Raw genomic sequence first — 25,644 nt, 5'->3', positions numbered from 1 at the left:
TACTTGGCCATAAACACTTTCTCTGCAGTCTCTACACTTTGTGCAGCTTTATCTACTTCAACTCCCCCCCTAAACAGCATATGTACCCTGTTCATTATGCTGTTGTTTCAGGAAGTGGCCTCCATTCTTCAATACTGTCACATAGCTTGGGGACCCTGTTTTGTATGCCACTGCTGGTATTTGCAGGTGTAGCCCAGATCTTGCTTGCTGCATTGCTTGTCTCCCAATGGGCTTTGTGAGTACATCTGCCAAGTTTCTTGTGGTGTCCACATACTTGATCTGCACCCTTCCCTCTTGGACATTGTTATGGATGAAGTGATACTTGGTGTCAATGTGCTTAAGCTTCCAGTGCTGTGCTGGGTCCTTACTAACCTGTATGCAACCAGTGTTGTCCAAGTAGACCATTGGGGTGCCTGTGGCAATGCCAATTGAGTGTAGCAACTGCTTGAGGAAGAGCACCTCACATGTTGCTTCCATGGCTGCAACAAACTCCACCTTGACAGCAGACAATGATACACATTTTTGCATCACTGACTTCCAGGCTACTGGGTTCCCATACACTAATGCCACTGACCCTGATGTACTCCTTCTCTGTATGGTGGTGTTGCTCACCCAGTTTGCATCACTGTGTGCAACCAGTGGCTCTTGCAACTCATTTGCCCTATAAACCAATCCAACCTCCTTTGTGCTTTCGAGGTAGTGTAAGACCTGTTGTGCTGACTGATAATGCTCCTGTGATGGTTCACACATGTGTCTAGCGAGAACTCCCACAGTGAGGCTAAGGTCAGGCCAGGTGCTGTTGGCAACCCAGAGCAGCTTGCCAACAATCACCAGATACTCCTTCTGTTGCACTGCACTTGCAACAATGGTTCCCTCCAGTATGCTCTGCATTGGAACCATGATCAGCTTTGTACATTTGTCCAGGTGCTTCACCAGCACTTGGTCAATGTACCCTGACTGACCAATTGTCATGGTGCGCATCACATGGTCTTGACTGATTTTGATGCCAAGGAAGTGAGAGACCTCACCACTATCTTCCATCTTCCATCTCTGGCTGATCTGCTTCTTAACCTTTAGGACTGTTTCCTGCCGTGGTGCTATGACTAATGTATCATCAACATAGATGACCACAATGGCCATATCTTCACCCTGTCCCTTGGTGTAGATGCAGGGAGTGCACTCTACCTGGAAGAATCCCAAGCATTGCAAAGACCTGTTGAACTCCTGGTTCCATTCTTGCCCAGACTGCTTTAGGCCATATAAACCCTTGACTACCTTGTACACCTGGCCAGGAGCTACTCCTGATCCTTCTGGTGGCTTCATGTAGATTGCTTCCTTTAATGTGGAGTTCAAGTAAGCCATAGTGATGTCCAGAGCATGCACCTCCCAGTTGTTCTGCACTGCTAGTGCTAAGATGGCTCTGATTGCTCTGAGGGGTGCTACTGGAGAGAAGGTTTCTTGGTAGTCAATCCCCTCTCTCTGTGTGAAGCCCCTTGCAACCAGTCACGCCTTGTGCTTAATGGGCACACCATCAGTGTCAAGCTTCAGCTGAAGCACAACCTTGGAGTCCACAAGTGGTACTCCTGGTGGTTGGTGCACCACCTCCCAAGTCCCCATTGCCTCAAGTCCTTCTAGCTCCTTTCATATTGCCTCCTTCCAGAGCTGGGCATCCTCACCGTTCATTGCTTCTCCAAGCATTGGGTCCAGGTTCAGTACCACTGTGTTGGCAGCACCTACTGTGCTGTCTATGGCTGGTAGGAGGTCCTCCACCGTGGCCTCTGATCTGGTTTCCTCCTCCACTGTGGTTGGTGTGACACCCTCCTCCTCGACTTCTGCAGTCACCATGGGCTTGAATGCCTCCTGTTGGCAATCACTCCATCCTTTGTCCTCATGGAATGTTGCTGAGTTGCTCCATTGGATTGATGCAGGCTGGTCCAGGTTGCAAAACTTCCATGCTTTGTGCTCATCATTGTACCCAATCATGATGGCTGGCTTTGCTCTAGCCCCATACTTGCCTTGCTGGTCCTTCCATTGAACATGGACCCATGCTAAGCATCTGAAGACTCACAGCTGTTGGGCCAGCTTGTGTGCAGTGATTCCATAAAAGGCCTTGTGAGGGATGGTCTTGGTGGCTGATGGGGTGAGGTTCATCATGTGTGCTGCTGCTGTGATTGCATATGGCCATAACTCTCTGGGGCAAGCTTGACCAATGAGCATCGAGTGCATCTTTTCTTGGACTGATCTGATTGCTCTCTCTGCCCATCCATTTTGGATGCTGATCCCTGGGACACTCTTTTGCCACTTGAAACCCTCCTGAGTTTGCCAGTCTTCAGCTCCCAAGCTGCACCACTCTCCTCCATTGTCACTGTGGAGCATTTTGAGTTTCCTGTCTGTTGCTTGTTCCATCCTGGTGATCCACCTTCTCAGCACCGTGAGTGCAGCACCCTTAGTGCAGAGTGGTTCCATGTAGATCAGGGAGGAGAAGTCATCCACAGCAACTAGTGCATAGTGGTAGTTGGCATGGCCCTTGAAATCTGTCATCAAATCTACATGTACTAGCTCTAGTGGTGCCCCCACTCTTTTCGACTCTGATTGGCTCATCTGTGCTTGGGTCTGTTTCCCTTGACTGCATGTGTTGCAATGCTTCAACTCATGCTCCATCCTCTCATCAGTACTGAGGTAGTGTGCCCAGATCTGCCTTGTCTTATCTTGTCCCAGGTGTCCAAACCTCTCACGCCAGAGGTAGCTGTCCCAATCTCCTGTGTTCCTATCATCCTCTGGGACATCGTTTTGTCTTCCTGTGTTCTTACCATCCTCTGGGATGTCATTGAGAGTCTCCTCCAGCTCCAAAGCCAGTGGTTGTCCTCACACTTTGAAGTGGCCTTGTCTCCTGTTCCTCCTGAGTTGTACTTGGGTACCATCATTTTGCCTTATAGTAGTCCCAAATTCATCAAAGGTTACTTGTGCACCATTCTCGATCAAGCCTTGTACGGACAATAAATTAGCATTAAGTTTTGGCACATAGAGCACATCCAATAGTTGGATAGTAGCCTCACTGACCCAAAAGGATGCATCTCCTATGGCCTTCACCTGAAGCCTTTCGTCCCCTGCCATACTGATCTGGCCAACCTTGCTCATCAAGGTGAGCAGCATTCTCTCATCATTTACCATATGATGAGTTGCACCTGAATCGACAATCCAGGTGTTGCATGCTGATCACTCCCCCCTGTTGATCGCTAGGAAGGTGCACCCAAGTTCCTAGTGACTCGCTTCTTGTGCCATATGAGCAGTGGATTCGCTTGTGCTTGGTGTGGGATTGTTGTTGTTTGTGCAATTGCGAGCAATGTGATTAGGTTCTCCACAGGCATAGCATCTTGGAGGGGCTAAGGGGTTGCATGGATCATGCCTCCCCCTGGGCCCCTGCTCCACCCAACTGGTGGCCCCTTGCTCCATACTTGTAGCTACCCTGGCTGCTCCTCTGATGCAACCCAAAATCTCGCTGTCTTGCTGTTTCTTCATGAGTGCATGATAAGCTTCATCATACTTGCAGTCTGGTTTGGCTGTCTTGAGTGCATCAACAGAGTTGGCATAGAACCAATCTTGAGCTGTGCAGCAGTAAAGGGTGGACTTCTTGAGGTCTTCATCGAAATGTTTCCCCAGGCATGCTGCATCATTCCAGATAGAGTCCAGTTCCCTGCCCAGCCTAATGACATCTCGATTGTACATACATACAGTATGGATGTGGTCCTGCAGGCCTGCTCACTTTACTGTGTTGTTCAATATTAGTGCCTTCTTCAGCTTAGCATAGAGTGTGCTGCTGAGCTGGGCCTCCTCATCCAAACCTCTAACAGTGTATGTATCTATGCAACTATCTGGGCTGTTGTCACAGCAGGCATGGATAAGACCCATGAGGGCCTTGTCCAGGTCCTCATCGTAACCCTCACTCCCAGGTGCAATCTTGCCATACAAGATTTCCTTTGCATTGTGTACCTGTTGGAGACAGTCGATGAACGTGGGTTCCCATGTGTGCCAATTACCTTCATTCAACTTCTTGATATGTGCAATGGAGCTTGTCACATCCTTGGGGATCTTCTCAGCCTCCCCTCATGGGGCCTGGTTACCAACATTGACAAGACTCATTGCTCATATGATTGCTTCCTCTGCTGTCAATGCCAGGTTTGCCAACTGTAAGATCCTTACTATCTGCATGAGCCAACCCTCCTTGCAACCATTGCCCACAGTCACAGCTGCTTGATCATCATCTCTCTCCTCCCTTCCTGTCTGTCCTGCTCGTGTCAATGGCAGCATTATGCTTATCATCAAACTCTTGATGTATGAATGTTGTGGGTTCGAGCCCCACATTGGGAGCCAGTTAAAGTTTTTCATGTGATTGATGATGATGGTTTTAAATACAAATGCAAGTCAAGTATCTTCAAGTTTTTGCCACTTGCACATGCTTGGAATGCACACATGCATGCACTGCTGAGCCCCTTTTGCACAAGCCTTTTACTTGGCCATAAACACTTTCTCCGCAGTCTCTATGCTTTGTGCAGCTTTATCTACTTCAACTTCTAAGTACGATGTTGCTGCTAGTTTATAGACAGAACAAATATACTCAATTGACTAAAGTGAACATGGCAGGAGCCTGGTGCTCCCCGCTTGATATATATACATGAGTGCGGCACATGCTGATGAGTGGGAGCTATCTACTTCATGGTCATCTCTGACAATGAGTGGGACCAGGTTGCATCCAATCCTTGTCTGAGCATCTCTCTCTAATCTCTGATCAGATTTACTTTGCCCAATCTCCCATGTTTCTCCTTACTCCTGCTTACATCACCATGTTGGATCGTTCCATTTTCAACAGAATCGCGTTCTCATCTTGGCTAAATCGCCGATCTTTATACGGAATCTAACACACGCCCACTTTGTGCACAGTTGCAGCATCCTTGATGGTTGGCTCGCCTCAGCTCACCCAGGGGAATCACCTGTACTTGGATCAGAAATGCTCGCTACTCAAAGCAAGCAAGGACAGCAGGAGTAGTGTATTTTGACGAGGAGCTGATCAGACACTGACGACTAATTAGCGATGCATCTACAAAAGCCAGCCTCTAGCTTACCAGTCCAATCACGACACTGACCCATCCGTCAGGCCCAACCAACGCACTCCCCAACCACCCGATTTCTGCATCCAACGGCACTCTCACCCCCTGTACAACAGCATACGCCAATGGCTTTCCCTGTCCCTGAAAAGAACTGAAACTAGGTGGCGGAGGAAACAACAACGGAAACAGAGCCGACAGGACACCACCCAACGTATTCACCCTTCCATCCTCCAGAACCGGCGGCACGGGCTCTTGCACTATCGGCGCATTATCCGGCAAAAAGATCCTGATGGGTATACTCCTCACTGCATCCTTACCAGCGCCTCCCGACGGCGTGGCAGTGCCAGAAGCTGCATCAGAAGAAGAAGTGGTTGTGATGGCAGAGATAGTGCTCGGCGCCAAACTTGCTTGAGACTCGTTCGGCTGTGTAGTTAGACTGCGTTGTACTGCCAGTGCTTCGTCTGTTGGGCTGAGATTGAGTGAGAGTGTGCGGGAAGCAATTGGTGAGCGACCAGGAGTGGAAGGCACCGCCGCGTTAGGGTCTGCAGCCGAAACGGTTGCTGTTGGGACAAGCTTGTTGGCAATGCCCCAGAACATCTCGTAGTCATGCAAGACGACACTATCCCAAAGCGTGTCTTGTTCTTGTTTGCGCAGGTTGACTACTCTCTTTGTGGAGCCGTATCGAACGAAATCAGCCTCTTTAATTATCGACATGAACGACGTCTTGCACGACTCGAGACCCGAGTTGCTGTGTAGGCGCTCCACTGGCGGTTTGGACAGTCGAAGTTTGATCCTCCACGGGAGTCTTGATGGCTGGTTGCACGGTGCAAATGATACATCGAATCCAGCAGCTTGTGTTGTTGAAGCATTGTCTGACCGCAACGACGCCAGACCTGAGCTATTCGTGCTGGTCGATTGGTACGCGACCCCTGTACGCGCCGGATTAGAAGTATGATAATCGTACAGCAGCCCAATCTGCCAATGCCACCTCAGCGGCTGTCCTTCATACTCGAACCAAAGCTCTTTCTCTTTCAACGCATTCAGTGCAGGCTGCTCCAAGGCCAATTCCAGCAAGTTCTTCTTTACCTCAGCTACGATCAATGGCAAATAGCTGATCCGTGGAACTACCAGATAGGTCGAACCAATGCTGGAGTCAGAGCCAGGCGGAAGCTCTGTCGGGTCTATTGAGATGCATATCGGTATCGTTCCTTCCCAGACGAGCCTGCGAAAAGCTGAAGTGGATTGTGCTGCTGATGAGGAGGGGAACGAAGTGTGTATCGAGGCATGCGAGGCTGCCGTTGAAGGGAAGCCGCCTCCGTATGGCGAAGAGGGGAGGAGGGACGACGCAGGGCTAACAGGGCCGAAAGTACCGTGTCCGAGTAACGGCGTTGTTGCGGCTGAGCCTGGAGCGAGCGATGCTGCTGCCGAGGAGGTGAATTGCATTGAGGAGGAAGGGTAGTTGCCTGCTGATGCAGACCGTTGCTGCGAGCTTGGTGGTGGTGGTTGGCTCATGGCCGCTTTGCGAGTTCCAGAGTTGCACAATGGGAATCGAGGAGCAGCGCTCCGGATGTTGCGCAGCAAGACGATGATGTCGATGATGATGTGGTAATGAAAGCAAACGTTTGCTGTCCGTACGTGTTGGTCTACCACACGCACTTAGACCCTGAATTTCCGTGGAAGATATTCGAGCTTGGAAGCCAGTCGTGGCTCGTGCAGTAAAGACACGCCTCTAAGCCGCTCAGATTCAACCTCTGTCTCGATGACAAAGGTAAGGTTCTGAAGCACACCTCAACATCTTCAAACGCTCACGGAGCTCACATACAAAGGTCTTCCTGACTCATGCGATGCTGTGTCTGATCGGATCATGTTGCATTTGCTTATGAACGCAATCAAGCTCGCCACTGTATACCATAAAATCAAGGAAGAGGCAAGGTAGTTTAATGTCAGTATCTCTATTCGAACCCAATGAAGCACATTCCAAACAGGCTTGGTACTTACAGCAACATCAGGCGTATCAGTCCTAAACCTCTGTGTCACCGTACTCTTCTCCAAACTCGTATCGATCCCCATCCTATGGCTCAACAGTCCTGCATGAGCGATCATGATCCCATTGTCAATACAGAACCTTTCATCCGTCGCAAACACACTTCCTCCCCTCTCGCTCGCCATCAGTCCCATCATCTGTTGCAGTCTCTGGTTACTTCCCACACCGCCGACAATCAGTACCTCTTTTGAGCCGATATGAGCCATAGCGCGTTCAGTAATCTCGACAAGCATGGAGAAAATGTGTTCTTGAAGAGAGAAACAGAGGTCGGCGGGGGTGATGATGTCGATGGAAGAGTCGAGCTGCGAGGGGCCGGATTGCGAGACGTCGACGTCTGCGTCCACAGCTTTGACTGGTGCTGGTGTTTGTTCTGTGACGGAGGCGTCCATGTTGACGATATGCTTCCCGCCACCTTCACCAGTCCACACTTCCCCGTTGGCGAGGCTGCCGACAGCTGCATTGCTATAATCGATCTTTGGGTTGGATTTAAATCGCTTGTCTCTCGTATACGCCTCTGTGGAGCTAAGGATACCGGCTAAGCTCACATCCATGCCCTTGGTTGTGTATGGCAGCGGTACGAGCTTTGTCCCCTTTCTCGCTTCCTTTTCGATGTTCTGTCCTGGACTTGGATCGTTACTTAGCCCAATCACCCTCGCGAATCGATCCAAACAGTTTCCTACTGCAATATCCAATGTCTCTCCGAAGATCCTGTACTTTTGTGCCGAGTAAGCGATCACCTGCGTGTTGCCTCCCGAGACATAGAGCACGACGGGATTGTGTGCGCCAGTGATGGTCCTTCCCATCTCGATGTGTCCGACACAGTGATTGACTCCAACGAGTGGTTTCTTGTACATTAGTGCCAAAGTGCGTGCTACAATAGCAACACTTTGCAGGGGCGCACCCATGCCGGGACCTTTGGTGTAGCAGATGCAATCAACTTCAGCGAGGGAGGCAATACCGGATCGACGGACGGCTTCAGAGATGACACGGATGATCCATTCTTTGTGGTGTTTGGCTGTGTCGCTCGGTTGGAAGCCTGAGCCAGGAGGCGTGACATAGGTATGTCGCACATTGGAAAGTATCTCGACTTGGCCGACTGAGCGAGAGGAGATGGAGGAGGACGCGGACGAAGAGGACGAGGATGGAGCGGAAGGGTCGAAGGGTTTGTGGAGAACGATGCCTGCTCCGAGCTTGTTGGCGCTTCCTTCGAGGCCGAGAGCCAGGTAAGGACGAGTTGGGTAGGGCAAAGGGTCTGGCTTGCGTACTCTTTTTCGTGACGGCATGTTGTCGGTACTCGGCTGAGAAGACAGTGTGGTTGAATGATTAGAGGAGGTGGTAGAGAGAGGTGCCATCTCAAAGCAACTTTCTTGACCTGAAGCCTTTGTCTCCGATTCCCGAACTCCGACCCAAATTTTTCTGAGCTCAGAAGTATACTGTAATTCTCAATGTAGTACGACACCCTTGATTCTGGCTGTGGCGGCAAGGCAACCCTTAACTTCAACTCGAGAAGATTCAACCACTCTACCTCTCCTCTTCACTTTACCTTACCTTGCCTACATCTACACATCTATACCACCCTCACTTCGGCCCGTTCACTATGCCGTGCCCACAACCAGACGGCCCAAATACGACCGCACTGCCGGACACAGCCACCTCCACCATCTGTGTTAAATGTAGAATGAACCCCGCAATCTCCATCTTCCGTGATTCCATCTACTGCCAGTCCTGCGCTCTCGCCGTCTTCTACCAAAAAGCCAAGTCCGGTCTCGAATACGCACGAGGAGCTGGCCTCGCGAAATACGTCGCCGCTGCTAAAGCTGCAGTCTTGTCTGACCGCCCTGCAGCCTCCACATCCACCACTGCTCCCACCGTGAACGGAGAAGGCAGCAAGACAGGGAACCAAATCAACAATGGTGGAGGAAATGCAGAAGTCAACGTCTCAGCTAGCATTGCTGTTGCTTTCAGTGGTGGTTCGAGCTCAAGAGCGCTACTGAGGTCAGCTGTGCAGTATTTCCGACCGGAGACTGTTGTTGATCGTACTGCTAGACGTAAGAAGGGGAGAGGGGACAAGGCTGATCCTACACCAATAGACTCCGCTTCATCCGAACGAAAGAATAGTGCTGGTCCAACAGGGAGGTTCAATGAAGTAGGAAAGATCTACGTCTTCTTCATTGATGACAGCGCGCTAATTCCTGATGGGGTGGACCAGACAGAAGAGGTGCGGAAGATGGTTGAGGAGGAAAACTGCCCAGATTTGCATTTCGTGCCGTTGAAGATTGAAGACATATACCGCACCACTTCCTCTTCAGCTCAGGGAGTCGCCTGGAGACTTCACGATAGCGATACTCAACATCTCGCATCTACTTCAACTTCCGTCTCGAACCCAACCCAGGCAATCAAAGATCTGTTCGCCTCCCTCCACCCAACCTCTACACCTCGCACCGGTGCCTCATCGGCAAGAACAAGAGTAGAAGACCTGCATCGAATCCTCATCGCCACTCTCCTGCGAAGCACTGCATCCGAATACGACTGCTCTGCTCTCCTGCTTGGTGATTCTGCGACTCGAATCTCTATTCGTCTGATCGAAGATCTCGCTAAAGGGGCAGGTCATAAGTTGCCGGTACAGGGAAGCGATGCAGTCTGGATCGACGATTTGCTCGTCGTTCGACCACTCAAAGGCCACCTGATGCAGGAAATCCTATTCTATACCTCTGCACTCGGACTCGAGCCTCTTTTCCCGGAACAGCATGTCGTACTATCTACGGTGTCCACTAACGACATTTGTTCGAACACGAATAGCAATGTTCCTGCCATGGATAAAAGCTCAATTGCAAAGCTGACAGAGACGTTTATTCTGAACCTCGAAAAGGGCGTACCAAGCACAGTAACAACCATCGGAAAGACGGGAAGCAAGCTCGTACTCAACCAGCCTACTTCTACCGCGCAAGGCGAGGAAGGAGTGGCAAACTCAACAAGCAGCTTCCAACAAGTGGGACCTAGTGTCTCGCTACGATCCCGTGCCCAAATCCCACCAACAACAGGGATGGCGGGAATGACGCTTTCAGATCCCTCAGAACCACGCATTGGATCGAGGGGAATCAAGTTGGCCCAAACAAGTGCATCTTGTTTTAACTGGTCCACGTCCTCCGGCTGTGCGCTTTGTGGGATGCCCTCCCAACATCCGCATGCGAGACACTGGAAGAGGGACATTACCATCTCGAGCCTTGCGGAGACGGCACCGAGTCAGCAGAAGCACACAGCAGAGGAAGGCAAGGAGAAAGGATGGTTGGAATTGGCTGATCATCTGTGCTATGCTTGTTTGTTAGTTCTTTCTCCGCCTGATGCGGGGATTGCGTTGCTTCCGGCGTATGTGTTGGATCATATCCTGCGAGCCACTACGCAGGCGGACACCAATGGCGTAGAGGCTCACGTGGATGGGGAGAGAACTGACGACGATGATATGGACGCAGCAAACGGTTCCAGTGGCCACAAACAAGGATGTGGAACCCACGAAACACCTCAGCCGCTCAAACAGTCAGAAATGAAAGCTCAGATCAACGAGTTCCTCCTCGAAGATTAGCTTCACACACTTTCTTTCGCGCATCACTTGATAGTTGGAGTGTAATGCGAATCCACGTTGCTATCCACTCCCTCGTTATGATAATCCAGCTTCTACTCTGAGAAGATGTGACATTATTGAGTATAACCGCCACCTTGACTCGGGCTACCATTTCCGCTTCCGCTTCCACCACCGCCACCCTGTCTAGCAGCACCGCCACCGCCATTGCTTACAGCCGGAGAGATCGCATACCTCGGACTAGCGCCAGTGGGACTCGAAGTCCATCCCGCGTTCATCTGAACGCTGCTACCTCCTGCATCTGAGCCTTCCATGTATAGCTGCGGAAGCCGATTGAGCGGCTGACCAGCATTCCACATCTGGTTCATCGATGCAGCAGCTGCTGCCGGCGATCCGCCATATGATGACTGAGTTTGCGAAGACAAGTCCTGCTGACGTTGCTGCGACGCCGGCGATCGGCCCATGTCGCGGTATAGGGACAGATCGTTGCCGTCGATACCACCTAGCTGCTGGTTGGGGGCGCCTGGGGTCGCAGTGATGCTATCGCCGAAGGGCCCGTCGAAAAAGTTACTTGAGATGCCGCCGCCCTCGGACGCCTGCAAATCATCGAGAACCTGTTGAAAGTTGTATTCTGGCTCGTGCTCTGGCTCGTTGTCATCTTCTTCGTCCTCCTCGTATCCATCTTCGTCTGCTTCTTCATCAGAGTCCTCCTCGTATCCATCTTCGTCTGCCTCTTCATCAGAGTCCTCCTCGTCCGAGTTTGCGTCGCGTTGGAACTGCTGTGCAAACGCAAGCGCACGTGTGTCTTCGACCGACTCAAGTGCGGCCTCAAGCGCACCATCGGCATGACGGAGTGTGTCGGTAGAGCGTCGTCGTTGATCGTCGTCAGACTCCTCTTCGTCTTTGCGCTCGTCGCGAACGAAGTGAGTACCAACGTCCTTGGCTGTGAAGGTCTGCTCTCGCTGCAATTCGAGTGAATCGGGTGAGCCTTCTCGGTCTTCGCGCACCAACGGGTCGCCGTATGTCACTGTGGCAAACGATACACCGCCCTCATTGCCGGACGGATTGGCAATTTGACTTGCTGTGATCTGTGATTGCTGCTGCTGCTGTTGTTGCTGTTGCATTGGATTGCCAAGCACATTGATCTGGCGGAGCATGGCTTCATCTGGTGTCTGACCTTGGCCCATGAACTGCATACTCGACAAGTCGGCGGAAGCTTCGGGCTGCTTACGAGTGCTAGCCTGGGATGACAATATCTGTTGCGTGAAGGAATCGCCCGCGCCAGTTGATGTGGCTCCATGGTGGAGGTCACCGGCCCAAGAACGGTGAGACAGTGGTAAGGAAGCGAGGAGCTCGTTGACATCCTCTGTCTGCAAGCCCGAGTCCGAGATACTGCCTAGGTCCCAATCCATGTTCCATTGCGCCGCATCACCAGCAGGGGATGAGAGCGGATTCATGAAGTTTTGCATCTGATTGACCATGAAGCTGCCACGCATGTCTGGCTGCTGATTTTCGAATGACTTGTTGATCGCCTGCGGCAGTTGCTGTTGCTGCTGCTGCTGTTGTTGTTGTTGTTGTTGTTGTTGTTGTTGTTGTTGTTGTTGCTGCTGCTGCTGTTGTTGTTGTTGTTGTTGTTGTTGTTGTTGTTGTTGTTGTTGCTGCTGCTGCTGTTGCTGTGCGAATGCATCGAAGGCGGCTGAAGACCTGCGTGAGCCTGCGGCTGATGATGCTGACGAGTCTGAGGCTGCACCCATTCCGGGGACCATCATGCCTGACGAGCCCGAAGGTGGAGAGATCAGACCTGACTGACCCGGGAACTGCAGGCCGGCACCAAAGGGAGGGGCCTGGTGGCCGAGGAAGCTGCCGCAAGCGGAGGCATCCAAGCTGGTGCCAGAAATATCGCTCGCACTTGAGCTGTACGCCGACCAGGAAGATAATCCTTGAGCTATGGCTCGTTGGTCATCCACGTCCATCAGAGAGGCAACAGGCAGCATCGGATGACCATTGGGATTCAACCATGCCAGCACATCGGGGGGAGCAGGCTCGGTGTGACTCAAGGGCGAGAGTCGAGCATCTGCTTGGATAGGCATCGCGCCACCTGCAGGGGATTGACGTTGGCTGGAAGACTGAGAGTGAGGCCCCGAATGGGCGCTTTGCTGAGCAGCCAGGTGAGCGTGACCATTTCCATGACCATTTCCATGACCATGACCGTGCATATGATGTAGATGACCGTGAACAGAAGGCAAGCGTTCGAGAGCCGAGTTCTTCCCTGTACGCGTGACATGACTCCTCCGCTTGTGGCTGACTCCGTCATGACTAGCTTGCTTTCCAGCTTGTCGACGAGCATCATCTGCAGAAGCAGCTTTGCCATGGGCAGACAAGCGCTGGTGATGCATGTGCTGGAGTTGCTGTTGATTTGCAAGGTCGCTTTCACTTGCACTTGGAGGAGTGGCTCGCTCGCGGATGCTGCTTGTCTTCGAGGTGGTGCCAGGAGCTTCGAGACTTGCCTGTTGGAGCTGTTCGAAGAGACTGTGTATCGATTGACCTGTCACCATGTCAGATTCACGAAGCGGCAAACCTGCACCAGGCAGTGGTGCCGTGTTGGATGACATGAAAGGCGGCCTCGATTGTTGCTGTTGTTGCTGCATGGTAAAGACTTGACCAAAGCTTCTCTGCTCGCTTTGTGCCATCCGCGCTGATATTTGACGTGGCAACGTGCCACCATTGAGAGAGTTTGAATGACCAAGAGCACTGCTGGCGCCGCTGGATGGGCCAGAGAAGATCTGCTCGGGACCTCCATCTGTGAGACTACCATGGTCGGTGAGGTTGTCTTGATCAGTAAAGTAGCTGTAGTCGGTGAGGTTGCCGTGATCTGTGAGATGACCGTCGCTGGTGGTATCGCTGAGAGAATACTCTGGGCCACGCCAAGCCCCCTCTGACAAACTGTGATCTGAGAGTGTGCCTGCCAGCAGGCTTGCTCGACTAGCACGACCTTCACCAGGTTTGGCTGCGCTGGGTCCACGATCCTTCTTGGCCTTAGACGGTCGTGGCTTGAAACCGGCTCGCTCGTAGTCTTCTGGGAAAGCGTTACGGAAACGATCACGCAGATCGATAGCACGTCTTTGACCGTTGAAGATGGGGTTCTTGGCTATCAATGCCCAGTGAGAGCCGTATTGTTGGTAGCCTGCGCGGAGAGCGGCATCCTCCTCAGCTGTGAATGGACGACGCTCCTTTGTTTTTCCCTTTTCAAAGATGCTTTTGCCTTCAGCATCTCGACCTCTGACTGCTTTGCTGAGATGCGTTTTAGCATTTGGATACATCTCATGGTAGGCGTCGGGGAAGTACGTTCGGAATCGGTCTTTGAGGTCTCCCGCTGTTCGGTCGGAGAAGAGAGCAGAAAGCTCTGGATCTGAGAGAATCTTCTTCCAGTTTCCGACGCCATGCTTGTTGCATCCATCAACGAGTGCCTGTGTCTCTTCGGCAGACCATCTGTGTTTCTGAGTTCGATGTCCTTCGGATGCTTTGGGACCGAGGGAAGAGGGTCGGCGCAAAGCAGCAGTCGAAGTCGATGGTGGGCCGCCATCTGGCATCAGATCACCGGCTGCTGATTGTGCACTGCTTGATTGGTAGCCAGAGCCTGGTTGATCTGCGGAAGCGGAAGCTGACAAAGGAGAGTGACTGGCAGTGTCGAAAGGCTGCTGAGCTGCTAAAAAGTACTGCGCTGCTGCATCTTGTGAAGACTGCGGTGGTGGCTCTGTCTTGTTGCCTGTGGTGATGGCGGAAGGAGCGAGAGTGATTGGAGAAGCGCTCTGGTTCGAGGGCGGCGTCTGTCGGGCTTGTGACTGCATAGTGATGATAAGCTGCGCCTCTCGTGCTGCAATGGTTCGAAGTCAAACTCTAAAGATGGGAAACCGGGGGTTCGAATGGACGTCCAAGCTTCGATGCAGGGTCGGTCACTGCTACCTAGGATGCCGTGCAAGGTTGTAGCGGCCAATTCCGAGGATCTCGCTCCGCTGCTATGAGAGGCAGAGAAGGTTGCGCCTTGCGCGAATGGTGGATGCTACGAAGAGGGATGAGACCGCATTTGGCACGGAGCTTGTTGCTGTCGATAGAACGACGTAGCAGGTGTGTCGAAGCGTTGTTGGTGAGAGGCCTCTCTACTCTTGTCGCGACGCTGATGCTTTGATGGGTAAGTGGTAGCGAGATGAGCCACGGCACAACGCTCGAAGACACCGCTGATGGTGGGTGTTGCAGGGTACGAACAATCGAACCACATAGCTTTCATCGAGCCATCAAGAGGCGACATCAGAAGATCTATACCATTCTACCATGGCACACACACACACACACAGACACACAGACACACAGACACACATGTTTTTAGCCAAGCCAAGCACACTGTGTGAAGCAAACAGCCAACTCTAAAGACGCGCTCGATTTAGCCTGCCTTCTTGACTTGCTCCTTTGCTCGCCTCCTCCTTAAAGAAAGGCTTCTGTAGAAACAAGAAAAGAAAAAAGAAAAAAGAAAAAAAGAAAAAGAAAAAAAGAAAACAGTCGGGTTCGCTTCTCTGTAGCGGCAATCGTGTCAAATCTCGGCGACGCCCAACGCCTCATTTTGTGACGATTCGTAACAAACAAATAAACAAATAAACAAATAAATAAATAAATAAATAAATAAATAAATAAATAAATAAATAAATAAATAGATAAAAAGTGCGAAGATGACGCGAATCTAACAAACCGGGCGCACACCCGCAAAACGGCAGAGCCCGATAGCAGAGTGGCGCATCGGCGAATCTTGCTGCGCTTTCTGGAGAACTCAGCTTCATATCGATACGATAGCGCTCTAGCCCGTCAACCTTGGCGGATCAAGCAACCATGGCCCTCACTGTCATCACACAGCCGATCTCGGTGTCGTCTCTATGACGGCTGAAGAGTGCGACAATCAGTCGAGCCTGCTGTATAAGAAAGAACTCATCTCCTTGATGGCGTCCATCTCGCACGCTTCGACCTCGTCAAGAGGAGGACCCTTGATTCCTCAGAAAGCGGGTTTCCATTCGGCGGACTTTGATCTACCGCGCCTGCTTTTGCACGTGTCTTTACTGTAGACAACGATCCAATATGATGATGTTGGTTGACGTAAGCAGATACAAATAAGATCGGGCGAAGGACGATCTGATCAGAGATCTGATAGAGCCGATTCTACCAGGGATCGGGTACAACACAGTCCCCCTCGTTGTCAGACAGACCTCGTCATTAAGTAGGATGCACCCACATTCGACATGTGCCACTCCGTCTCTCACCGATTGTCGATCATCGGGACCCGTTCTCCTCACTCTTTATTAGTCTTGCTCCTTTCGACCGCAGCCAAACACCGTCACTCAAGCTCAGCTTCCGTCTTTACCTTGACAGGAACGAACATCGTCGCTTAACCATTTCGTGGCATTGGTCCAGCCTGCTACGATTCCGTATCAGGCCGAATTCACGGAAATATCTTGTTCTGCAAGGCTATATGTCGAGCTGCAGCTTCGTTTGCAGATCCGAACATACTATAAAGGCTAACGGCAGACAAAAGGCGGCAACGTTCTTTCCATGAGTGTGTAACAGCATTTTGGAGCTCACCTTTCTTCCCGCGATGGGTTGACCTGGACGACCTCGCTCAAATCCGTCATCGGTCCCACATCGGCTTTTATCCCCATTCGCGCTACGAGCCGTTCACACAACCGAACGGCCTGAGCTTCCGCACGAACTTAGCCTAAGGTCGCCACTGGTCGTCTAACCCATCCACCTGCATCACACAGTGTCCGCTCTTCCCTTCAACAGATTCGTGAGGCGCCGCCGGGACCTGTTTCGGCCAAGCTTACACAAGGCTCAGTCGGGCTTCCCAGGGTCAGCTCTGAAAAGTACAAGAAGGTTCCCCCGAAGCACTTTCGGGCCAGCTGTCCCGTTCGTGTCCCTTTCGACTATCCCCCCATCGTCTGCCTCGCTCAACAAGTCCTTGTCGCTCGGGCTCGTCATCGTAGCAATGATTTCGGCTCTGACACGCACTGACTCATGGAGCTCCACACTCCACAGCCTCCACAAATGGGCGATTCCGGACTTTTACGACAAGATGCCCTATGACCACACCAACTCTTGGATCATTGCCGCGCCCATGCCCTTCATCCTCCTTCAGATTCATCTGCTCATACGTTACGATCCGAAGACGACCTTGCTTCTGAGAGCCTCACTCATCCCGATCGTTGTTCTGCTCTCCCTGAGATCGACCTTCGCCTACTACTACAAGCTGACTGGCCAAGGTCAGCTCGACGGTCGTGGCCAGCATGTCAACATCACCCTTGGTTGCGGTGCCTTCTGCATTATCATCTGGTCACTCGGTTGGGGCTTGACCCTGCAGCCTCCTCGCCTCAAAGTCGCTCCCAGCACTACTAACGGAACTAAGAACCGTCTACACAATCGCCAGCTCAGCAAGGGCAAGGCGAAAGCAGAATCGGACCTGCCTACTTTCTTCCCGGGGACAAAGATGCCTGTCGAGCTTGACCTTCTGCTCAATCTCCGAGGCATTGGCTGGGAGTATGGCATCAAACAAGGCGCACCAGCCCTGCCTGTCCCTCAAGTCACTATCCAGCAGCGCTTGTCTTGGATTGTTCGCCACCTCGCTGAAGTACCCGTGTACTACCTCCTCTACGATGCCATCTTGATTCTCGTTGAAGACCAACGCTTCAACCCTCATGCACATACACGATATGGCGGCAGCATCTGGGACTGTCGCAAGGGCTCTTTTGGAGCGGCAGGACCTTACCTGATCTGTGCGGCCTACGCTTCGTCCTTCATCTGCGTTCAGGCTATGATGCACGCAGTCCTCGGAGCCATCTCTATCGGCTTTCTTAACGACCTACCCTCAAGGTGGGATCCTCAAGCAGTCCAGGTACCATGGCTATCCACGTCCGTACACCAGCTCTGGGGCAAGCGGTGGCATCAGTATCTTAGGGTCACATTCATGACTTTAGGGTTCTGGCCTGTTCGAGATACATTGAAGCCTATCGCTGGTCGCAGGGTGGCTAACATTGCAGGTATCTGGGGCACTTTCCTCGCCTCGTCCTTTGTCCATGAGTTCGGAAGGGTGAATTTAGCACCGAAACCTGGCTTCTGTGTCACGCATGTCTCGCTCTTCTTCGCCATCCAGCCGATTGCTATCTTTGCTGAGCAAGGGTGGGAAAAGGTCACAGGTCGTAAAGTCAGAGGCCTGCTGGGATGGCTCTGGACTATGACATGGATGTTGTCCACTTCGCCTTTGCTGATGGAGGTAAGTGCTGCCATCACCACCCAAACCATCCTCTTGAAAGATACACATACTGACTCATTCCCTTTGATCTCTTTCCAGATGATGAACCGGGATGGCATGCTAGCATCCAAGAATATGACGCTTGCTGTGACCAAGCGACCCGTCACCTTGATGCTAGATTGGTGGGACAACGTGGTCAGAGGCTTGTAACAGCTCAGTCGAAAGCAAGTTCAGCATGCAATAGATTAGTTATGTCAAATTAGTGTTCTTAGATGAGATTGTATGAAGTACAAGTACAGATGGTGTTACAAGTGCGAATGAGTGCGAGAATTGCGAGACGGGGAAGCGGTGAAGCTAGCCTTGGGTATCTCGAGAGGGATGCGATAAGCGAAATGAGTGTGCGTGAGAAGAGAGAGAACGCGGCTGAGCGGATGAAAGCTTAGATGTCAACGTATCCACTAGCCCCATCCGCACCGGTACCGTAACCTTGACGAGTCGAATTGAACGGATCTTGTCTTCCAAACCCGCCAACATCGACTGTCCCTGCACCACTCATCTGCACCTCTGTTCTCCACGCACCCTTCAGTGAGCTGATCTGAGCGATTAACTTCTGACAACCCTGCTTCAGTGCGTCTGTCGGTGTTATTGATCCGTCAGTCTGGATCTTGACAAACACTTTTGGTTCCAAAGGATGTGGTACTTTGTATCCGCAAAACAGCACTGCAGGATTTGCAAGAACTGCGTGACGCAACATGTTGCCGAGGGTGTGATCTTCTTTGTTGAACCAAAAGGTGGCAGCGTTGGGGATCTTGGTGTCTTCGACGATCTCGACACGCTTCTCGTCTGGACCGAGAATAAAGAGGTCGAATCGGTTGGGTGCGTTTGTCATCTTTGCGAAAAGTTATGTGAAGGTGGACAGGGTGATGGACTGCGAAGCAGAAAGATTGGGAGACGAGTCAGTCCACTGTTGCCAGTACCTTGTTGCCAGTACCTAACGCGATTCTGCGTAGTGCAAGCAATTGTGCAAAAGCAAGAAGAGCAATGCATGTATGCAGATATGAAGTTGGGCTCATCTACCGTTGTAGTCTAGGAATCAGTGAACACCCCAAGACCCCCTCGACACACTTGTCAGCGTTTGAGAGGTATCATGACGAGTGTTCTCAAACAGTGTGAATATGATGTAATCTTTGCCGCCGCGAGCGATTGTCGCTCTGCAGTTTACTCTTGCTTCTTTGCTAATGCTTGCTTGCTCACTTGCGTTGGCGAGGATTGGGACTTACTGTACAATGAGCTATATGGTTCGGCAACGGACTTTTGTAGGATATCTCGAGCAAGTAAAAGATTGTGACAACCTCCACTCAAGCAGAGCGCAAGGCGCAAGAAAAAGAAAAGAAGAAGGGAATAGACGGAGGACAGGTAGCTTCCTTTTTAAACCGTAGCGAGGGACGAAAACTTTGATGCAGGGGGTTGTGGTTGACGAGAAGAATGAGCGATTGGACGACCCTCTGATTGGAAGAATGGTGAAATGCGATCGACAGCACCGCCAAGAAGACTTGCCCATTTTTGCTGTTCCCTGCGGCAGCCACGAAAGACACGCGCGCGGTTCTCGCACGACAATCAGTCAAACAATTCGAAAGATGTTTTCGAGACTCTAACATAAAGTGGAGAATCGCGAGCCGGTAAAGACGAAGCGGAACCGGATGCGACTGGATGATTCGAGCGCGCCAGCCTGTTGAAAGCGCAGCGTGAAGTCTTCCCCACAATCTTGTTGTTCGTCGCTTCTCCACCTCATCCATCCTCGGCCTCGCACTCTCCCAATCGAGGCGCGCCCCTCTCACAATAGTTTGGACGAGATCCGCCACTCCTCAAGATTGGCTGGAGACCACGGCTACACCGCACGGCTACATCGCACGTCTAGCACCTACGCACTCTTCCGAGCAGAAAGACATTGACGTCTGAATCGCGGAATACATTCAAGATGTCGGACCCATCCACTTCCGCTGTTGGCGCACACCAGGAGCAGCAGGTCAGCACCGGACCTGTCCGTCAAGACATGGTCGCCAGCGCTGTCAGCTTTCTTTCCGACCCAAAGGTGCAATCCTCGTCAATTTCGCAGCGAGTCAGCTTCCTCGAATCGAAAGGACTTCGACCCAACGAGATCGACGAGGCCATCCGTCAAGCTGGTCAGTCACAAGCAGGAGGATCTTCCGGCTACGCATCTTACGCTGCCGGACCACCCTCGCCCTACTACGGCGGAGCACCCTACAGAGCCTATGCAGGCGCAGCACAAACACAGCAGCAAGGCCGTGACTGGAGAGACTGGTTCATTATGGCAGTCGTATCCGGTACTATCGGCTACGGTGTCATCTCACTCGCCAAGAAGTACCTGATGCCACACCTCCAACCACCTAATGCCAACGTGCTTGAAGCGGATCTTGAGACTCTTACCGCAAAGTACGATGAAGTTGCCAGCCAGCTCCAAGCGCTTGATGCCCAAACCCTTGCCGTCAAGCAAGGTCTGGACGAGCAAAAGGCAGAAGTGGAGAAGAGCATCAAGGAAGTCGAAGATTGTGTCAAGAGTGTCCGCGACAACGAGAAACGCAGGGATGGAGAACTGGACCGTATCCGAGACGACGTGGACGGCATCCGCAAGGAACTTGGCGGCCTGTTCGAAAAGTCGAAGCAAGCACAGACCAACTCGTTGTCAGAGCTGCAGTCGGAACTCAAGTCGCTCAAGTCGTTGCTGGTGTCCAGAGGAACCGTAGGTGGAGCGACTGGTGGAGCTGCACTAGCGCCTCCTAGGCCTTACGGTGTTGGTGGTTACGGCGCTGGATCGTATGGTTCGCCAACGATTGGTACGCCCACAGGAGACGCTAGCCCACCTCACATCCCTAAGCCTACCATTCCCGCTTGGCAGCTTGCTGGAGCCGGGTCGGGCGCCAGCGGTACGACTACGCCTAGCGCGACGGCGAACAAGACAACAGATGCAGAGACGAGCAAACCTTCAGAGCCGACACTGGCCGATCCTGCTGAGGAGATGTCGAAGAGCGACGAAAAGGTCAAGGACACCAGCGAGTAGTTGGCGTTGTACAGTCCCTTCCGTAAGTTTGGGGACAGGGTTCAGTAGACAATCATTCAACTCGTGCGGTAGCATACCTTCCATCCGCTTGGACGACTGATGTCTCATAAGTGTCAGGCTATACGAAACACACAGTGAGCAAGTCCGAAAGAAGAGCTTTCGATTGCAGTGAGTCTCGGAGCCGACTAATACTTGAGTGGACTTCCATGCTTAGTAAGCAGCTGCTAATTTAGACTTGGCTTGACGCACAAGTGTGTTCCTCCGAGCAACAGTGTTTGAAGCACTCGCGTGCCTGCGCCAATTGACACTCTTATTGAATTGAGACGGTTGGGTCGCCTGATAAGCCTTCTTTCGTCAGAGATGGGTTGATCACAACAAGAAGATCGGCTCATCCGACGCTTGAGCCTTTTCGCTAGTATCGGATGAAGCCGAACAATGGCGGGCCCGTCAGCAGACCCGGCGTTGACTGCCACAAGGGTGTGTGATGTGATAGGCGTGGGATTCCAGCTGACTAGCAGAGGTATTGCAACGGATCAGCCGACTTTGGCATCGCAACATGCAGATCCGAGAAAGAAACTTGGCTGGTCGGATCCCTTCAACAGGCTCTTGCGCATCATGAGAGAGGCTTTGGTGGTCCAGAGAGTGAAGTAACTATGGCACAAAAACCACAAGAGTTCAGGAGATCACACAGATCCGTGAAGCCGAACTGTTCAGAAAAGCGGTCTTGCCTCTTTCTGGCAAACGGGCGAGCGGAGTTGCAAGACAGCGGCCACACACAGCCTCGCTGGGTACAATTCTTTGAATTGCAAAAATAAAATAAAAAAAGGGCCACGACAGACAGACGTCTCGCTTAGCAAGAACAAAGGGTCGAAGTGGCCAATCGGCCAAATTTAGGCGGGGAAGTCATCTCGTGCGTTCGTGCAGCAAAAAGAGGTTCTCCTACGTGAATTGCACTTGCAAGCCGACCGCCACTCACGCAGTCTTGCCTCCTGACTATGACGACCCAACTGCTGCTGATCCCGCCGCTGTCGGATCATCCGAATTCGAGCATCCCAGACCCAATCATAGAGCGGCTTAGCGTGGAGTACTTTTTCGCCACCTCAAGCTTCCCTTCCTACCACCACCATACTCAGCGCGCACTCGAGGCGGCCTGTCGAGACTGCGTTCAACATCAAACATCACTCATACCTATAATCAAACTCGCTGCTTCGACAAGACTGACCACAGTCGACCTGCATAAGATATAAAGAGGTCCGAGCTTCTGCATAGGTTAGTCTCTTCCTCATTCGGTTCGAACAGAGGTTCTTGCCAACATGCCTTCGCTTTCAGGTAGCAAGGCAGCTACGCCCAAACGGCCACCAATGAGCAAGATTCGCTCGTGGTCAGCTGGCCTCGGCGCCAAGCTGGGTTCTAGCTCTAGCAACGACAAGCAAGACCTCGCCTCCGAAGTAGAGCTCCGCAAGAAGGGTATCGACAACCTCTACACCTCCACCGAAGCATACTGGTCCTATCTCGGCAAGAAAAAGCCGGTTCCCTTCGACACCTCCACGCTACCTGTCGATGATACCTCTTCCATCACCACCGGTACGGTCACGTCCAAGCCAGAGGGAAAGATGCTCCCTGTGGAAGCCATGGGCTGGGCGATGAGCTCTTTCAGCACCGCTTTTCCAGATGGCTCTGCTTATGGATCCTGTCTGGGGCTCTTGGGTGAAGCGCACATCAAGCTCGGCTACTTGCAGTCCACCTTCACCAAAGATACTTCGCATATATTCCTTGCCAGGATTGCACGCTCCAAGGCCGCACTGGATTCGTTCACTGCTGCGCTCAAGAAGCTTGGCAGCGCCACTGCCCGGTTGGAGTCGGCACAAAGTAAAGTGCAAAAGAGCAGGAAAGAGAAGCGAGAGCTCGAGGAGGAATTGCGTCTCGCCAAAGCAGCTTATGACGAGTCTGTCACTGATGTTGAAGCGAGAGCAGAGGCGATTCAGGATGCAGAATATGATGACTGGCAGTGCTTGACAACGTACATGCAGGCACAAGTGGACTATACTGCTCAAGCTACAGCTGTTTTGGAACAGGTCAAATCAATGTGGGGACAGCCTCCGCCTTCCAGGGCGAACTCCGGGGCCAACACCCCGGTCACTAGACCAAGGTCGCTGTCTGGACCTGGCGCACCCAAGCTGCGTCCATCTATCTCGCGTCGTTCCAGCGCCAAGGATACAGGCGAGTTCGCGACAGCAACTTCGAGTCGATTTGGGTCTAGGTCTTCACTGAGCCTGTCGAACATCGATCGGCCCTCTTCTCCGACTGATGAGACGAAGCGAGAGAAAGAGAAGAACAAGAAGAGCAGGTTGCGTATGCCCTCTTTCACTGGGGCGGGTGACACTGTTGCTTCTGTTGCTTCAGGTATCGGTTCTTTTGGCAGAGCAAAGAGTTCGAGCCTGTTCGGAAATGGTAGTACTGGCGCGAACGGAGAGGGATCCCCTAGTCCGGAGAAGGAACGTGAGGGGCCAAGCAAATGGAACTTCAAAACTCGCTCAAAGAAGGAGTATGGGTTCATGTCGATGGATGAGGCAGAGAAGACGGCCTTCGAGAGCAATGGTGCTGGATCGCGTCCACCTGCACTTCCAGTCAGGGACTATGTCCGACAGCCAGTCTCTGCTCATGATGTCCATCTAGGCGGCGATCTTGATGGCTCTGTTGACGGACACGGCGATGCTTCCCCCAACTTCAGGCTCTCCTGCGCTGATGACGACTCCGACGATGAAGAGTTCAGTGCTGGGCATGAGCCATCCCCTTTCTCTCCCGACCCCGATTCTCAAAACTTTCTCAACGCCTCAAAGCGTCGTTCAGTCCACGACACTATCCATGAGCGAGGCGAGTCACAACTTAGCAGCGAAATACACATCATGGACAGCGGCTTCCTCGGCACCTCTTCTGCTCCCCATCAAGCTCATCTCTCGCTCAGCCATACCGGTCTTTCTGCATATTCGGATGGAGGAGATCCATTCGGTAATGCGTCTTCTGCTATGTCACCGCAGGCAACGGGTGGTAGATTCAATGATGACTCCACCGATGAAGAGGAAGAGAGACAGGGTCTGACTGCAGGCAACCTAGTCGATAGTACAGGTGAGAGAAGGGGAGTGGAGCCATCTGCGAGCTGGAAGAACTTGGCGGCTGGCATGTTGAACGGCATTGGAAATGGGACTGGCGGAGGAAGCGCGAGAGGACCGCCACCGCCGATTCCGTCCAGTGCTTCGTTCTTGAGCAAGAGCAAGGCGAGGTTGGCGCCTCCGCCGCCGCCTTTGCCTTCGAGAAACAGTCAGTAGTCAGGCTGGTCAAATGCTGCATCTTCACACCTACTCAGATTGTACCAGTCAACACAGTAACGGACAATTGCAACTTTATACACAATCTCATTGAGTTTTATCGTGCAATCAGGCTCGAGCAGCATCAGTCGGCTCCAGAGATAACCTCCCTCTTATAAGATTAGCCCTTCTGACAGCCTCCAAACACTTCCCGACACCATCAACATCGCTCAACAACGTCGCATGTCTATGTGCACTCTCCACCATTCCTTCGCCCTCGAACCTCATCCTGTACCTGTCCAGCTTCATCCTTGCTTTTCCTGTCTCCTTCTTGTACGGTGGACCTTTGCCCCAGAACTCTCCAGGTAGTGTTTCTGTCTCACTCCATTTGGCGAGAAGTTCAGACCAATGGCCAGGTAGAGTCGTAGCAGAGCGACGAGTGATGACGCCATCACCGGCAGCGTAGGTGATACGAGAATAGTCTCCTGCTCAGACGTCGTCTTTCCAACCTTGCTCTCTTTGCGATTCGATACCGACGAGGGCGCCGCGAACGCAGGGTGTCCCTCATCCCCTCGATATCTTCAACAGGACTGGTTATGTTTGAGGAACTGCTTAAGGAATCTTGCATTGTCGTTCCCGACATCGCCTTCGATATCAACCCAGCACGACGAAGGAACATCATCCACAGTCCTTGCGAGAAGTTTATTAGGATCTCGTATGGACCGGAATTGTCGCAGGTTGACAGAGGCTTGGATGCTTTGGAACGTGTGATTGCGAAAGCCGACCCTAATCATGCTGACAACGCCAAGTTGGCCAAAGACTTGGTTCCAACAAAGCTCACTCACGCCGATGTAAAGCACCACTGAAAGTGTGCTGACATGGGTCCTCTGTTTATGCTGCAATGCTACTCGACTCAGAAATTCCATCAGGCGTGAGACCGAAATTCGATATCATTGCGATTCTGGACCCAACGGACACGCGGTTCTGTGCAGACATATTAAATGTGCTGTGCGCACAAAAATGCCAAACCGGTCGAGTCGAGCGTTTCCGGGAAATCTCGCTGAGGCTGGCCAAGTAACGAGCTCCTGAAGGAGGCTGCTCGACCGGGTTCACAGATTCCTCCACGAAAAGAGGCTATCGACGCAACAGGACTCAAATGCTACCATCAGATGGAAGGGACGGCCTGCATTCTCCGAGTAGAGGTCACGTGCTTTCACCAAATCCGGCTGCCAGATCGCGGTTGGACGTT

At 52.2% G+C, this 25,644-nt stretch overlaps 9 protein-coding genes across 9 annotated transcripts; 4 read left to right on the top strand and 5 right to left on the bottom strand.

Annotated features, from left to right (window-relative positions):
• Positions 1-69: 69 nt before the first annotated feature.
• On the bottom strand, positions 70-1,617 carry UHO2_00280 (uncharacterized protein; the record flags this gene model as incomplete). Its single annotated transcript, XM_041556899.1, has 2 exons — positions 70-1,420; positions 1,508-1,617. 2 exons carry the CDS (start codon positions 1,615-1,617, stop codon positions 70-72), a joined length of 1,461 nt encoding a protein of 486 aa, XP_041412833.1.
• A 3,494-nt stretch (positions 1,618-5,111) lies between these two features.
• On the bottom strand, positions 5,112-6,617 carry UHO2_00279 (uncharacterized protein; the record flags this gene model as incomplete). Its single annotated transcript, XM_041556898.1, has 1 exon — positions 5,112-6,617. The coding sequence occupies one exon, from the start codon at positions 6,615-6,617 to the stop codon at positions 5,112-5,114; it is 1,506 nt and encodes a 501-aa protein (XP_041412832.1).
• A 377-nt stretch (positions 6,618-6,994) lies between these two features.
• UHO2_00278 (putative KAE1 - Putative O-sialo-glycoprotein-endopeptidase A1) lies at positions 6,995-8,432 on the bottom strand (the record flags this gene model as incomplete). Its single annotated transcript, XM_041556897.1, has 2 exons — positions 6,995-7,006; positions 7,104-8,432. The coding sequence occupies 2 exons, from the start codon at positions 8,430-8,432 to the stop codon at positions 6,995-6,997; spliced, it is 1,341 nt and encodes a 446-aa protein (XP_041412831.1).
• A 314-nt stretch (positions 8,433-8,746) lies between these two features.
• UHO2_00277 (uncharacterized protein) lies at positions 8,747-10,729 on the top strand (the record flags this gene model as incomplete). The annotated part of the gene is made up of 1 exon (XM_041556896.1): positions 8,747-10,729. One exon carries the CDS (start codon positions 8,747-8,749, stop codon positions 10,727-10,729), a length of 1,983 nt encoding a protein of 660 aa, XP_041412830.1.
• Positions 10,730-10,842: 113 nt separating this feature from the next.
• On the bottom strand, positions 10,843-14,574 carry UHO2_00276 (uncharacterized protein; the record flags this gene model as incomplete). Its single annotated transcript, XM_041556895.1, has 1 exon — positions 10,843-14,574. One exon carries the CDS (start codon positions 14,572-14,574, stop codon positions 10,843-10,845), a length of 3,732 nt encoding a protein of 1,243 aa, XP_041412829.1.
• A 2,177-nt stretch (positions 14,575-16,751) lies between these two features.
• Positions 16,752-18,221, top strand: UHO2_00275 (uncharacterized protein; the record flags this gene model as incomplete). Its single annotated transcript, XM_041556894.1, has 2 exons — positions 16,752-18,032; positions 18,111-18,221. The coding sequence occupies 2 exons, from the start codon at positions 16,752-16,754 to the stop codon at positions 18,219-18,221; spliced, it is 1,392 nt and encodes a 463-aa protein (XP_041412828.1).
• Positions 18,222-18,450: 229 nt separating this feature from the next.
• Positions 18,451-18,900, bottom strand: UHO2_00274 (uncharacterized protein; the record flags this gene model as incomplete). Its single annotated transcript, XM_041556893.1, has 1 exon — positions 18,451-18,900. One exon carries the CDS (start codon positions 18,898-18,900, stop codon positions 18,451-18,453), a length of 450 nt encoding a protein of 149 aa, XP_041412827.1.
• Positions 18,901-19,989: 1,089 nt separating this feature from the next.
• UHO2_00273 (uncharacterized protein) lies at positions 19,990-21,090 on the top strand (the record flags this gene model as incomplete). Its single annotated transcript, XM_041556892.1, has 1 exon — positions 19,990-21,090. The coding sequence occupies one exon, from the start codon at positions 19,990-19,992 to the stop codon at positions 21,088-21,090; it is 1,101 nt and encodes a 366-aa protein (XP_041412826.1).
• A 1,313-nt stretch (positions 21,091-22,403) lies between these two features.
• Positions 22,404-24,416, top strand: UHO2_00272 (uncharacterized protein; the record flags this gene model as incomplete). The annotated part of the gene is made up of 1 exon (XM_041556891.1): positions 22,404-24,416. The coding sequence occupies one exon, from the start codon at positions 22,404-22,406 to the stop codon at positions 24,414-24,416; it is 2,013 nt and encodes a 670-aa protein (XP_041412825.1).
• Positions 24,417-25,644: the final 1,228 nt, after the last annotated feature.

The sequence above is a fragment of the Ustilago hordei genome (genome assembly GCF_900519145.1).
Source record: "Ustilago hordei strain Uho2 genome assembly, contig: UHO2_contig_01, whole genome shotgun sequence".
NCBI lineage: Eukaryota > Fungi > Basidiomycota > Ustilaginomycetes > Ustilaginales > Ustilaginaceae > Ustilago > Ustilago hordei.
This window is presented reverse-complemented; position numbering and strand designations above follow the sequence as displayed.